General features: G+C 38.8%; 1 protein-coding gene across 1 annotated transcript in view; it reads right to left on the bottom strand.

Annotated features, from left to right (window-relative positions):
• The window catches only part of LOC117551614 (neural-cadherin-like), a 508,256-nt gene that overhangs the window by 148,178 nt on the left and 343,874 nt on the right, over positions 1–16,204 (bottom strand). The window contains exon 26 of the mRNA XM_034224543.1: positions 10,134–10,411. Coding sequence (XP_034080434.1) covers positions 10,134–10,411 — 278 coding nt within the window. The remainder of the gene's footprint in view (positions 1–10,133; positions 10,412–16,204) is intronic.

Below are 16,204 nucleotides of genomic sequence, written 5' to 3'. Positions count from 1 at the left end.
ACCAATTGGATCAAATATAAAAGTCAGCCGAATTAGTGTTGATACTGCAAGGAGACGTATTGTGTTAAAAGAAATGTAAGATGTTGTTTAATGGCTGATATATTTATGATCCACGTCACGTTTTCAGTTCCTCATGTTTGTCTAGAAGTCTTCTCATAAATAGAGAACTACGGCAGATATGTAATATTTAATGCAGCCGAACCGTGTATTACAATGCCGTTATGTGATGACTTCCAAAGAGAAAAGCAAGCACACTCGGAATAAAGTATTATTGTATTTTTTTTCAATGTTTTCGGTCTGTTTCCGTTATTTGTTAATGACGATGTGCTGTGAGATGTGAGACTGGAATTGCACAGGGGGAAATAACGTAGGCTATCTTTAGATGCGGATTTTGTTAAACTAATATGTTTGCGCTGTGGACCAACACTATACATTGACGGGGAAGGGGGGTAGCAATAAAGATAACACCATTAAACAGTTACACAACATAACAGAAATAATATCGATAGCAGCGTCCCTAGCAACCACCTTGGTAACAATGAAAACGTTATGGACGCAATTTCCTGAAGTAATCTTCGTAATAACTAGCAAACTAAAGATCATGTACATCCACTGCACACATAATCTGAAATAACAACTCATATTTCTCGCATCAAATGACATCAAAACGCATTTTAATGGCCAAACTAACTTTAAAATAGGCATTTTCCACCGAGAATAAAACGAAGTTCGCCCATGTTTTTTTTTTCTGCAGGGAGAAATTTGAAGATCACGTGACGTCAAACAGAGCACATGGTGTAGTCCAAACGATAGCTGGGGATTCTGGGTAGTGTAGTGTCTTCTGCCATCCTTTACTCCGAAAACATATTTGTTTCTCCGAATCGAAGGGGAAAAATACAAAAACATTGCACACAATTTAAACCAATCAATGTTGTGTAATTAACAACGATAATCTGGTGTTTTTTAGTCGATGAGTAGTGCAGATATCACTGTAAAATCAATCGACAGTAAGGGGAATACTTACTTCCGGGTGTACAATTCTCCGTTATCCAATGAGAATGGACGCTCATTAACTTTAAGGGCAGCCGACACAAACGAATGCCGTGCTTCCATGAGCGTCTATAGAAGCATATGGACATCCCGGAAAGCTGAAAATGGACGCTAAGGGCCCCCCCATTGCGTTGAAAATGGACGCTAAGGCCCCCCCCCCCCCCCCTTGCGTTGGAAAAAGCCGACAGGGGACTTGACATAACGTCAACATAGGCCGACCTGGGAGTGAGGATGTGTTGCTCACTCACACCCTGCTGTTCCGCAGCGCCGCCCCCCCCTCCCTCCGGCTGACATTATGAATGTAAGGCATATAGTAATCATAGATAACACCGCAGGGTCCGTTACAGTTTGTTTTCATCTGATTTTCAAATAAACAAAGTCTTGGCTTTCAGAATATTAAACTTGTTTCGGCAAATTAAGTTGATAAATACAACTTTGAAGCTTGTGACGGCATAATTACAAGCGGAGAACGGAGTGACTTAACGTCACAGCAGGCATAACAACAGCCGGTGTTTCTCGTGAGGGTTTTCCCCGGGAAGCAAACACAATACAAACAAATGCAAAAATACACAAACACACACACGTACACACACCCTACCTAACCCTAACCTTTCAGGTCAATTTGACTTTGTCCAGTACTGCTTCTTATAACCAAGTTTGAATGGTAAATACAATTATTTTCCCATCATCTTTATCTGGCGTTTGTTCAGCTGCTTACCTGTGACTAGCTGTTGAAATGAATGTATATTACCTGCTAAACTCACTAACCTTGCATGTATGTACTGTATATATTGAAATGAATGTAAATTAGGTTTTTTAGCAACTTAGTCATACCACATCAATAATAACGCTGTGTGACACCAATTAACAGAGTCTGCACTACTGTATAAAACTAAAACATATTAGCTTCTGCTAAACAGACAACATTAAGAGGACTCTTAATTCCATCATACATTCAAATTCTGCTCAGAGTTTCACACTAGATAAAAGCTTTGGACGACACATAGGGGTTTAATTTAATTGCTTGCGAAGAGACCTTCACTTATACATTAAAGGTCCGAGCCTGAGGATGTCTGACGCACGGAGCATTGGGGTTAAACTGGGTCTCCATTTCTGTCCTAGAAGCACCAAAGAGCTTATTTCATCATCATGTTTGTAGTTAAATGATTTGCTGAAAGGCTCTCAGCCCACTGTTGGCCTTGTTTACAGAGTGATTTATGCTAATGAAGACTTCAGTTCACATGTTTGCCGGGAATCCAAAACAAGAAGTGACAGGATGTGACAGCTAACATGCTCGAATGTTCATCCTGTAGGAGGTTGTGAAAGGATTGTTCTATTTATAATGCTACGAAACAGAAGCAAACAAGAGCTGTGTTTTGAGTTAGAGTGCGCCAAGAATATTCTGAAAAAGCCAGGCAGTCAAACCCTGTCAGGAACTGCAGTGGTGATCTCTGCATATACAGAGGCCTTGTAAAGTAAATGATATAACAAAATGGTACACAATCTGAGAACCCTGCAAGTAATGGGACATTCAACCATGTGATTGTATACACTAACAGTGGGGGAAATATACCACAGGAACAGTTGGATGTAGAAGATATGAATACAAAAAAGTGGAAAGGCCAGTGTATTATATTTCATTTTCCATTAAGCTGTCCTTTACTCAGTAACTAAGTATATTTACTCAAGTACTGTACTTAAGTACAATTATGTAGGGATTTTTTTTAATTACTTTGTACTTCTACCACACTGTAATTCAGAGGTACATTTTGTACTTCTACTCCACTACATGGTTTTATTACCTTTACTGTAGTTACTTTACAGATTAGGATTAATGATGTGAAATCTAATCAACCTTTAAAACAGACTTTAGTTCCACCTGGAGTAAATCCACAAGCTACCCTGCAGTACACAAAGTCATTCAAACTAGCTGCACCTTTACCAGCTTTGAGAACACTTTATCAATCATTATAAAACATATCATAAATATTATTCTGAAATGGACCAATCTGCAGAATAGTGATTGGAATTCCGGCTCTTCTTGGTGAGCCGGATCATTTGGCTCGGCTCACCAAGAAGAACCGGCTCATTCGGCTCCCAAGCGGCTCTTCAGTTTACCACATATACCTTTTATAATTCAATCAAATGTAGCCCTGTTTTGACTAATAATTTATATGTGTACACATATATCACTTCAATTATTCAATACATCCTTTGTACTGAAGTATTCAAAAGTAAAAATGACATTTTTAATATCAATAATTTGCTGTGGCCAAATGTTTTCATTGCATTTACAGACCTGTGTAACTCTCTGATACCACCCAATGAATGCACTGACTTGCTAGAACCACGCTACACAAAGCAGATAGCAACACCTATAAAAACGTAAGCATTGACATTTCAAAAAAGGGGCTACTGTATCGACATTTTAAAATTATATTTAAAGAAAAGGCCCTGACAAAAACAGCAGGGCTCTATTTCAGTAACTATTAACTATAGAAAAAAAGACAGCAGCAGCTGACATCAAATCTTTGCTGAGCCTAAAGATAATCATAAATAAATAACATAGTGAAAATAAATATATTGCAATGCTCAAAACAGCAGCATCCAACAGTCTCTAATCCTTGAATATTACATGTCACTGCATGCATGCACGCAGCTGTAGCGCGGAGATCATCATATATTTTTTAAAACGGCTCGTTCACGGGCGCGAGCCGGCTCCCGTCGTTCGCCACCGACACATCACTACTGCAGAATGACTTTTACTTTTGATACTTTAAGTATATTTCAATGCCAATACTTTATTTGCTTTTGTAACGTTTTGATTGAAGGACATTTACTTGTAACAGAGTATTGCTATGCTGTGTTACTTCTACTTTTACTTAAGCACAAGATCTGAGTACTTCTCCCACATCTGACTTTACCAAACTGTTTGAGAAACAGCACTAGATTTCAGGTCATTTTGAAAACATTCAGAGATAATAATAAAACGACGAAAACATGAAGCATTACTAACCAACTCAAAATCCTTTGCCTTTACACATTTAACAACGTATTGTCTTTCTTGCGTCCTCTAACCAACAGTTATATACCAATATTCGTGGGCATTTTATTTACGGTGTATATCAAATGCGGCTTCCTCTGTCAAAATGTTACATTTGCCGGGTCGTAAAACTGCAAACATACATCTTGCTCCATATTCACATACAGTAATTCCAACCTGCTTTTCATTCAAAAGCCTGCATCATTTTTCATTTAGCTGTTTCTCTGGGCATGCATGCAAATATATATGCCCAATACATTTATACTAAAGCATGAAGCCATTCAAGTGTTGAATTGTTGCTGCAGGCGAGGAATACTCATTCTGACTCGGGCATCAGGAGGTTGGAGCTAATAAGGGTATTTTTTCGGAGGAAATTGTCAGACAGTCTCCAGCTGTCCCAAAGTTGTTTTTCTTAAAGTCAATTTCTATGAATCTGATATTGTGCAGGCAGTATATTGAGTTAGTGTGTGATGGGAAGGGATGTTAATAGTAACATGTAATAGTAAATCTTTACACCTGTGTATTCTCTGCAGTTTTAAACCATGGTTGCTTTTCACGCCTAGGTTACACAATGGGGACTATTTAGCCTTAAATGAATGAATATAACAGCTGAATATGAGCCTAAAAAAAGCTGACATGTTTTCAGCATACATGTCACGATCACAGGTACAGATCAGAACCTAATAGCACGACTCAGATACAACCAGTTGTTAGCAATGTTCAGTTTATTCACGTCTGGGACAGGCAGGGTCAAAACCAGGAAATCTGCCAGACAGGGAGCAGGCAGGAACTCGAGATCCGTAAACAGGCAGGCAGGGGTCAAAAACCGGGCAGGACAAACATCTAGGCTAGAGCACAACACTCACTGGAGAGCTTGGCGGAAACTACAAGACAATCTGTCAAAGGACAAGTGATAGTGAGGTGGTATAAATACTGTGGAGTGATGAGGGAATGAGTAACAGGTGAGGGGAAGGGCTGGGGAGACCAGGTGAGGGAAGTGAGCTGATTACAAGGGCCTGGAGGAGGGTGGGATCTGAAATGACAGGAGAGTTTAGATGAGCCAAACCAAACAAACAACATGTGTCTAACTTGGATTATTAAAGTTGACTTTGAACATACTCTAACATGCTTATGTTAAGCAGATATACAGTTGACCATGCCTTTCAATCTTGGGTTAATGTTAGCATGCTTAATTTGCCAAATAACACAATGTCATTAGTTTTGGAGGTATTTTGTCATACACTAAAGCTATCCAATTGGAAATGTTGAACTGATGATGGCGTTGGAATACATGTTAAGATATTTCAGTCTGGACCAAATTGGCCAAATGACAAACCAAGATCAGACAACGCTGCAATATGTTTCCCCAAATCCCATTTTTCTGAAGCCTGTATATGAAAATACAAAAACAATTGGCGGCACTGATTCTAATGATTTGGTTCACACTTGACCAAACAATCAATGATACATTGAGTATTCATTTGTATAAACTGCATGCTTTTTAAACTACATCCCTCGTGCCTCTTGAAGCTGACGCTGCCAACACCTATTTATTCAAAATTGAAATAGTTGAAGTGATTCAGTTCTAGCAGTTTCTAACAACTGTATCAAGGTTCAATAATTCCCTTCAGCATGGATACAAATACTCATTTCAACTTCATTTGAATTCATCTCTACAGCAAATGGGTGACAAACAACACCAGCTTAATAATGATTATTAATGAGCAAAATAAATGTTCAAGGACCCGGGAGTTCAAATTAAGAGCTCGGCAGTCAAAGGATTATTAGAGCATTTGCTACCAGGGTATTCAATTAAAGGTTACCTTTCGTGGCAATGGGCAGCTCGTGTGTTTTGGTGTGTTTATTCCCTTCCCGTTTTTAATCACCGATATCATTTGAGAGAGAATTCTCCTCCAAAGTAAACAGAGCAAGAACGCACACAGCTACACACAAACACCAGAGACATTTCCTTCAGCGCTCCCTCACGGTTTAAACGCATGGGCTTGGTTTTATGTTCACTCATGTCATTTCCTTCCATGCCCTATCCACCACGGCCCGACGTTGGAAGGAATGACTTGTTGACTTTTAGCTCATAAGAATAACATACCCTACCTCATTGGATTTATATTTCAGTTTAAATTACAGAAACTGCACAGACTTTTGTCAGAATCCTAAATCCTTTGTGAGACGCTCGGTGGGCACAATTACAGTGTGACAGCAACAGTGAGAAGGTAAAAAGGCAAATAAAATAAATAAATAAATAAAAAAGTGAACATATTAAATATAGATAAAGACAAATAAATACACATCCTTGGTTAAGAGTTCATATCTGCATTTCAACAGCTAAGTGAACATAATGTATATATTATCATATCTTAGAACGGCAACCTCAATTGGAATTGTTTTAAGTCAATTAAAGACCTATCTATTTCATTTGGCTTATCATTTTTAGTAGTATCACTGTTCATGTTTTAATATTTTAATTATGTTCCTCATTTCTTATTGTCATTTTGTTGTCATAAAGCACTTTGGGCTGCGTCAAACATGAAAGGTGCTATTATTATGTCTTTATTTTTCAGTTTTTTTATTAGTGTCCATTATAGAGTTTTCAAATGTATTAATCATTCATTTAGATCTCAATTATTTACATTATTGTTTGATGCTTTATTGATATATATATATTTATTTATTTGTATTCTATTGGTATTTTATTAAAAAAAAAATTATCTTTCACTTCAAAAAGCTAAATCATTTCCTAATTTGGGATGAACAAACTTGATCTAGTCTAAAAAGTACTCATCAGTTTGACTTGGCATTTTCTGATTGTACCTTATGAGCTTCTTTGCAGTTAAGAGCATCGGCTAAACTGGAACCTGATTGTATACACACCCAACCAGCTGACCCTCCCATAATGCACAGCTTCACTAGTCTGCAGGCCAGGAATTAGACCCAGCCTGCTGCAGCATTGGGAAGTATTCAGGTCTGGCAGAACCAAAACGCTGCCATAAAACTAGCCCAACAAGATGTTTACTGGTCTTGATCTTTCTCAATGTTGTTCTTCAATGACAACAGTATGACATTTATGATTGATGTAGCTAAGCAGTGGAGAAGCTTACAGTGACATATATCTATTGCCCAAACAAACATATCTCTAAAATTCATTTTTGCTTGATTGATTTTCCAATTTGTTCCCCATGCATTTTGATATTGCCTTTAATGTTCAGTATTTCTAGATTCATGTCTTTCATGGTGGACAAGTTCATTTTGCTAATATCAGTGGAATTGCATGAATTTACAGTTTGTGTTCAAAATGGATAAGTAACCGTTCATTTTCACATACAGATTTCGATTTCTTTCCTCTTAAGGTCCAATTGATGTCAGTAAAACCTGGATTTGTAAGGTCATTTTGTTATTCCTATTGTATTTGTGCAAATAACCTGAGAATATTGACAACAATGGGAATCCAACAAGACTGCAACATCAGACTGATCAACCTAATATCCTTTTTCCTATTCAAAAGACGTTAGATAAACAAACAAAAACAATCTGTACAATATCAAATGTACCGGAATGAGTTATTTACCTTGTTATGTTTTCATACTGTTCCAGGACAGACATCAACACGGCAGATCATGGACAGAAAGGTCCAGGCACTGTGCTTAATTCAGCGTACACTGGGATATCGGAAACCAGGTACAGTGGATGTTAAAATAAATATCAAGAATAGCACAAATGACAATGTATCAAAATAAATGGTGGCATTTTGTGTCATTTAACTGGCAACATTTGGGTTAATGCGAAACTTGTTTTATTACTAGATAACAACCTGTCCTTCACTGCAAACATCGCTGCTACAACCCGCTGCTGCAGATACACGCTTTACAACATCAGGAAGATACGTCCCCAGCTGACACAGAAAGCGACTCAGGTTCTGATCCAGGCTCTCGTCATCTCACGCCTAGACTACTGCAACTCCCTCCTGGCTGGTCTACCTGCATGTGCCATCCGACCTCTGCAGCTCATCCAGAATGCAGCTGCTCGTCTGGTCTTCAACCTTCCTAAATTCTCCCACACCACTCCGCTCCTCCGCTCCCTTCACTGGCTTCCGGTAACTGCTAGAATCCACTTCAAGACACTGGTACTTGCATACCATGCTGCGAATGGATCTGGCCCTTCCTACATCCAGGACATGGTTAAACCGTACACCCCAGCGCGTGCACTACGCTCTGCATCAGCCAAACGACTCGCTGCACCCTCGCTGCGAGGGGGACCCAAGTTCCCATCAGCAAAAACACGTGGGTTTGCTATCCTGGCTCCTAAATGGTGGAATGAGCTCCCCATTGACATCAGGACGGCAGATAGCTTACACACCTTCTGGCGCAAACTGAAAACTCATCTCTTTCGACTCCACTTCGAGCGTTAGAATTATTAACAAAGCACTTATATACTAATAAAGGGCTGGCTTACCTAAAGCCAGTTGAGTAGCACTTGAGATGTTTTTTCTCTATGAAGCCTGATGTACTTATATGATTCTGTTTTCTTCAAGTTGTATTTTGTTGGTCGAACGCACTTATTGTAAGTCGCTTTGGATAAAAGCGTCAGCTAAATGTAATGTAATTACTATAATGATAAAAACCTGTGCTAATATGCAATATACACTTTTGTTAGCATTACCGGCTCCTTCAATACTTTTATTTCTTCACTTAATAACAGGCACATTTCTATTACCATGCTGTACTTATTAATTGTACTTATTTGTAAGTTTACTCTTTTTCCTTTTATCCGTACCCTGCTGCTATGACACCGTACATTTCTCCGTTGTGGGACGATTAAGGGTTTTCTGATATTCGGATTCTGATATTTTTAAGATGCCATAATGATTGTGTATTGTCCCATATTACCAATGACAATACATTATTATTAATTTGAGTGCTGAGTAATGCTACAGGAACAGTGATGATACAATGATGTATGGACGGCAGCAATGGACACTTTCCCCCCGTTCATTTGCACTGCGCTTCTGACGTCAATTAAGGTAAACTGGTTCAATTTAGACAATTCAAAAGTGTTCCATAACTAAATACAAACAGTGTTTGTCAATTTAGATATACACAGAAAAATAACTCAAGGCTACTTCAAACTGTGTGGAGCTTTTCAGAATTGCGTCTTACTGGAGCCATTGGGTTCATATCCTCATAAAGAGGCCTCAACACAGGCAGCAGGAGAAACACAAAGGTTGAAATAATAATCTCAAACTGTGTCCCGCAAAGCCAGCCAAAAACAGAGAACAAACAAGGAGAGAAACTAAGGGAGGACAGAGAAATATCTTCCATCAACTAAATAATAAAACTCTCCTTTTAAATGAGTTCCTTACATGGCTTCAACAACACACATGAAGCCATTCTAGTGTAGAATCATGTCCAAGATGACCCTCTGCTTTCTGTGTGAATTCCCATCTCACCAAAGCTCAATCTGCTGACCTCCTTTACCTCAATCATATAGAAGTAAAAGCTAAAACCCTTTAATTGACTCTTTAGGAAACAAATAATCATATAAGAAACGATTTTATTTCTGTAAAATATTGATAAAGTCGAGGTTGGACTTACAAATAAACTCTAAGGTGTGTTTCTGTACACATATTCAAGTTGGAACGGAACTCAATTTCGAGTAAAAATCTACCCACAGCGATACCATCACATTGACATGTAAACAGTTTCATAATATTGCATAATTTAATTCATTTATTCACTTTATAGCACATTCTGCTTTAGTGATATTGAAGCTTCCGTGAATGACTTGTGAGATTAAACAGCATTGATGCCTTGGGTTATTTTCTTTTTCTGCAGTGATAAAGCGAAAGGAGGATTATAAATAAACCAAACTGATTTGATCTGTGCTACTTCCTAAAAGGCTCTGCTTCCTCCGGGCTTGCAGGTGTGTACAGTTTGTAATTGGTTACTATCATAATGTCATGTATTGCATTTATAACAAATAAATGCGACTAAGCTCTGCCTCTCGGGCTGAGTTGAATTCAACTCACCTGTAGCCATGCTGGGTGTCCACACACACCCCGCCGTTGAAGCAGGGGTTTCTGGGATACGTGTTGCAGGGCTGATGGGACTGCTCTCTCCCTGAGCAGGAGCACACAGCCGTAGATTCCACCGTCACAGATACAAGACTCATGGTCCCGCAATCCACCACTGTGGGCGTGTCCTGCACGTTCAGGACGTTGCTGCAGCCGCCGGCCCCCCCACACTCCGAGCCCGGACACTCATCCACGCGGATCTGGAACACGTTGACCTGCAGGAACGACTGGAGCTGGATGGAGAAAGGAAGAGGAGCATTGGCTAGAGCTCTCTATGTCAACGTTCTAAATGTATCACATTGCCAAGGGAAAATGACCAATGTCCTCCCTACGTCCAGTGTGGATTTTTGCCATGCAAAGAAGTGAAATGGCAAAGAAAGTGGAGTAACTGCCACAAGCTACATGTGTGGCATTGACAGAGGTGGGAAGTAGTGGAGTACAAATACTTCGTTACTGCACTTAAGTAAATGTTTCTGGAATCAGTACTTTACTCCACTACTTATTTTTCTGATGACTTTTTACTTCTCACATTTTTAACACAAATACCTGTACTTTCTACTTCTCACATTTTCAAAACAGGCTGGTTACTTTAGTTTAAATCTGTGTTTGGTGGCGTGATCATTATTATTTAGAGTCATTGTTTCAGTGGTATTCTTTAAATATTCGCCCCTGTGTGTCTCCTGCGTTTATGATTGTCTACCCCGCCCTGACTGCTTCCACCTGTGCCCCTTACCTTGTGTGTATATATTGTCTTAGTCTCCCCCTGTCCTGTGCCAGTTCGTCTTCTCTCATGACTTGACATACCAGCGTACCTTCAAGCCTGATCCACGTCCGTTGTTTTGTTTCAAGCTCCTTATCGTAGTTATTTAGTTTTCCTCGAAAGAGTGATTTTGTGTTTTTCCATAGTTTAGTTTAGTTTCCCTCTTTAGAGTGTTTTTTTGTTCTCCATCTTCTTACTGTGATATATCCACTAAAATACTTTATTTTGAAACTGTCTGAATCTGAGTTGTGCATTTGGGTTCATGCCTCTGAGTTCACCCCTTGACACCTATTGATTTGAACACGATCCGTGTATCCATCATTTCCTGGTCTTCTCTAAAGAAGAGGGACCAATGGAAACGTTGTCATGTTGCCGTTGTTCAGCATGGAAACATTCATTAGCTAACAATGACATTATTGTTCTATTCATATAAAGGGAGGTCAGGTACTCTTTAAAACAGCTGCTAGTTATGGGTACTTTTTACTGAAGTACATTTCAAAGCCCATACTTCTTTACTTGAGTAAAGGATGTGTGTACTTTTGCCATCTCTAGTAAGGACCATCACTATCGTGCTATAACTGCACAACTGATCCATGACAAAGGTTCAGCACTCGTTGCTTTAGGTACGGTGAAACGGAGAAAATACATTTGTCTGAAGCATGCACCAGTTTATTGAAGTTGCACAGGAGTGGGAGACGAGGTAATCTCTGTGGGAACAGACAGAACTCTCTGTGAAACCAGCTTTGTCGATGCTTTAGCTACAGTAAGTGGCGGAAAATGTTCAACTTCATGCCAATAATTCAGAAATCATCATATAATAAGGTAGAAATCCCTCTGATTGCTCTAACCAGTCTTTCATGCATTTCTTTACTACAACCCCACACATGTTTTGGTTTTCTCCCCCCCGAAAACAACACTATTTTAAACTAGTGATTAATCATGATCACAAAAGTAATGATCCTGATTCAGTTGGACTATACTGTTGAGGTCAATTAAGGGAACCTGGTTGAACTAAGGCATTTGAAAATGTCTTCCGAAACAGACAATCACAGTGTTTGGAGGTTTATCGATGAGAACTGGAAAAAACGTGTTTGGAACACATTGACCTGCAGGATTGAGTTGCGCAGAATGGAGAAAAAGAAAGAAGGGCTGTCTATGTGAATGTAGCTCGCAATTCATCTGAAAACCATATGCCATTACAAGCTAAAGAACATGACCCAAATACCTTAAAAACTAAACTAATCAAGCGCCAACTGCTAAATGGTCCGAAGAAACCTTTATTCCATTAGTTTAAAATAGGTAAGGGATTATAAACACATATGTGACAAAGAGAAAATGAGGGCATTAATTAAATGCATTTCAGACGAAAGTAACTTGTTTACACATAAACAAGTAAATTGACAGTCTGTATTGCCTGTTTGATGTTGGACATAATAAAGCCCACCTACATCTCAATACATTATTCAGTTACAATATAGTGTTATGATGATACATTTGAGATTGTGTTGGGTAAAAGTGATTTTAAAACCTGCATCTCTGGGAAGTGGAGTTGCGATAGTAACCATAGGAGCAACATCTTTTGTTTTTTTTTGCATCTTTGTAAATCAAAGATAAAAAAAATAAAAACATCTCTGTTTTAAATAACAGAGGAGTGAGGTCTTGTGTATGGGATCAAGAAAATATTGAGTAATAATCTATTTTGTATAATATGCTTGTGCCATCGTATCCAAAAAGCACTGTTTTGGGGGTCCCACTAGTGAAACACCAGGTGACATGTTATGAAGCTTTATAGTTCTAACTAATGCAGACATATAATTGTACATGTTATATGTGAGCTGTACATCTGAGACCATGGGTAGTGTGTACCTCTCTTTGCACAGGCTATCAAACCTCTCTGTCAAAAGTATTGACAACTAATTACCCCCGGCAGGGTAATTCACTGACTCTAATCCATCTTTAACATGAAAGCAATGTTCATGCGTACACCGCTGCACCTTTTGAGGTATGCTGCAGTCTCCTGTACTTATATGAGTCTTTACATTTGAAAGGTCTTCATCTGTAGCCTACTTAGTTATTCAAACATGGTGACTAACCCTGTCCCATTACAACACATCAAGTAGGTTCTTAGCTAAATACATGACAGTGATTATGGTGAACCAAAACATATGAATAGTTAATCCATTGCTGTTATATATTTTTCATATATATTTGTGTATTTGTAAATCTAATTTCAGTTGTTCCTTTTGGTATGTCATTTTTCCAACACTTTTTTTTATGGTATATCCAATTAGATCTGTTGTTCGCCATAACCAACCACAACATCTAGCAACAGAGATGATCAAATTGAGGTATCAGCTACCAACATTTTACAATAAGTGGCATCAGACAATGCAGACTCCCAATGCTAAACCTAACTAATGAGAGTGAGTAACTATCGAAACAACTTTCCTGGTTATTGTGCAGATACTTATGTAAGGTACTTGTTCAATAAAACGCAGTGGTACTGGAGAGGAATTGTTTGCACAGTGACCCCACAAAAGACACTAGGCACTAGTCTACCGTATTTTTGACTTGATACCGAGACAATTAGCTCTAGCCACTTTCTCCGTCACTCTAACCCTAACCACACACCCTGCAACAGACTTTAGTAGAACCTGATGCTCTGCTTCACAAAGGAGAACCCCAGTTAGACGCCACACCAAACATGCTAGCACTACCTATTTGTCACCCACCCCCCCGCAAAAAAATAGCCCACATTTAAAATGTAATTTTATTTTCTCCAGCAAAAATACTTTAAATACACTTTCTATTTCAAAACATAGCCCATTAGTTTAAAGCACTCACAAAAACAACTATGTGTCAAACTCCAAAAGTAGCAACGAAAACTCTTACTACCAAAACTTGACTTGGACGAGCCACCATTTTTTCACGTTTTATTTAGCTAATTGACCAATAAGATATTAATATATACTTACATTAATACAATCAAGCAGTACACTTTATCCATGTTTTAATATAGGAATGTCTATTTGATATTAGGAATCATTTAAGAATGTCACTGCGAGGTTACACCAGGCAGATATGTTTTTGACCAGTTTAATTGAAAAATACTCAGCCCAGAGAAGAGTTTGGGAGAACAGAAATTGGCATAGAGCCAGAACACTTAATGTGCATAGTAGTTTGTGTAGTGTATGAGTGTGTGGATCTCAGTATGAATAAAAAGACAAACAAACCAATTAATAGATAGAGAGACTGACAGCTCAGGCACCCACACATATCAGTAAGCAGTCAACCCAAACCAGGTGTCAGCCATCTTTCCGGATTTGGGGGGAGGAGCTCATCAGGAAACTGATGCTGAGGCCGTCACAGAAACTGTCCCAACATGTACATTTAACACCATCGCTCAATGATCCATAACATCAGCTGTAATAATGTCTAGCTAATCTAGTTTACACAGGCCAATAAACACATGGGCGTACGCACCAACAAACAACAGAATGCTGAGGTGCGAAGTGCAGATTCAACGGGAGGATGTGTTACACTACAGTAGGCAGCTTAAGTCTAACAACTGGAGCTATTTTCTGCACCACTTCCTGATACAAGTGGGCTAAATGGTGATGAGGCAGAAAGTAAACTATAACTCTCGAGGTTGAGCAATTTGATAAAGCACTGGAACGGTAAATGTAAATTAAATATGCACTAGTCTACCGTATTTTTGTTTTTCCTTATGTGCCGTCGTCCTTGGCTTGTTAGAGTGACACAGATCAAGGAGATTTCATACATGTACTCATGTAGAGTAGGCATGCACACGGGCATGGACAAATATGAGAGGCCGTCTAGCTCACAACTCATACTTGGTCTTACAAACAATATCAGAATCTCACACATACACCATTAAACTATTGTATACATATAGCTAAATAGAGCTATAAAGGAATGGAACTCATTGCCAAACTACCTTGCTGAAGAAGAGATTGAAGGGCCATCTACTAATGACCATGTACCCTTGTGAGCTGTGAACCCTAATTTAATTTGATCCCATGCTTTGTACTGGTGGGTGTCTTGTGCACTCATCCTTGGCAGAGATTGATATTGAACGTGGATGAGATTGTTGATGATGTTAGAAATTGTTGATGATATTGGTGATGTTGTTAATGATGTCAGGAATTATGTCTTGAATGTTGTTGTATTATTGTTGTATTGTTTTAAGTGTCGGACTCCGGGAAGAGTAGCTTTTGTCAAGAGCAAAAGCTAATGGGGATCCTTAATAAACATAAACACTTTAACAGGCACAATCATACTCTCTTTCACACTCTTTGTCCGGGCCATACATCAAACTTACTTACATACCAAACTATACTTTTTAGAAACACTATTATTCCCACTTACATACAACATCATACTACAATATAATACTCTAGTAGTGTATGCAAGATGGACAACTTTGTGTGTGAGAGAATGATAGTGTGTGTGAGAGAGGAATTGTAGTATGTATGAGGGTATAGTAGTGTGTGTGAGAGAGAATGATAGTGTATGTGAGAGAGGAATTGTTGTATGTATGAGGGTATAGTAGTGTGTGTGTGAAAGACAATGCAGGGTTGCAGTCGAATAGTCCATTTAGCTTAGGAACCTTCCTAACGGAGTGAAATGACCTGGAATTCCCTCAGTGGCAGCCATGATAAGTGCCGTTAGAATTCTCTAGATGATAGGAAAGGAGGTTTCAAGCTTCCTTTACAACCTCCTTTAGCTTAGGAACCACTGGACCTTGCTGAAAATGCTGCCCCACAATGCCTAAGTTGCGGCCACAGCATTTGCCGTCACACAACAGTCGGCCGTTCACGGAAACAACCGATTATGACCGAGAAATAATATTGTGAAAGTTACGGTGCTTATTAAGCATTTTAAAACGTATGTGGTAAGTTGCCAAAGTGCTTTGTTTTGAACGATCATCCGTATTATAATCAAAGAGAAATATGAACGTTAGTTTTTACTGAAATGATCAAATAAAGTCAACATCTCACAGTCTTTACTGAGCTGTGTGGGGTTTGTTCAACTTTTAAAAGATGTTTGAATGGTGATATACACAGTGATAGATGTTAAGGACTAACGTTTATAATAAATACATCTGTATTGATTTTAAGATCTTTTCATAGTTCATACAATCATACGTATTGGGATCATTTGTATTAATGTGGACCGGAGGGAGAGGGTGACGAGCATAAGTTTCACTTTCCTTTTTTATTTCAATTCCAACTTTGGTCCTGAA

Source organism: Gymnodraco acuticeps, unplaced genomic scaffold (genome assembly GCF_902827175.1).
Source record: "Gymnodraco acuticeps unplaced genomic scaffold, fGymAcu1.1, whole genome shotgun sequence".
In the NCBI taxonomy this organism is placed as follows: Eukaryota; Metazoa; Chordata; class Actinopteri; order Perciformes; family Bathydraconidae; genus Gymnodraco; species Gymnodraco acuticeps.
Note: the sequence above shows the minus strand (reverse complement) of the source record. Positions and strands in the feature narration are given on the sequence as shown.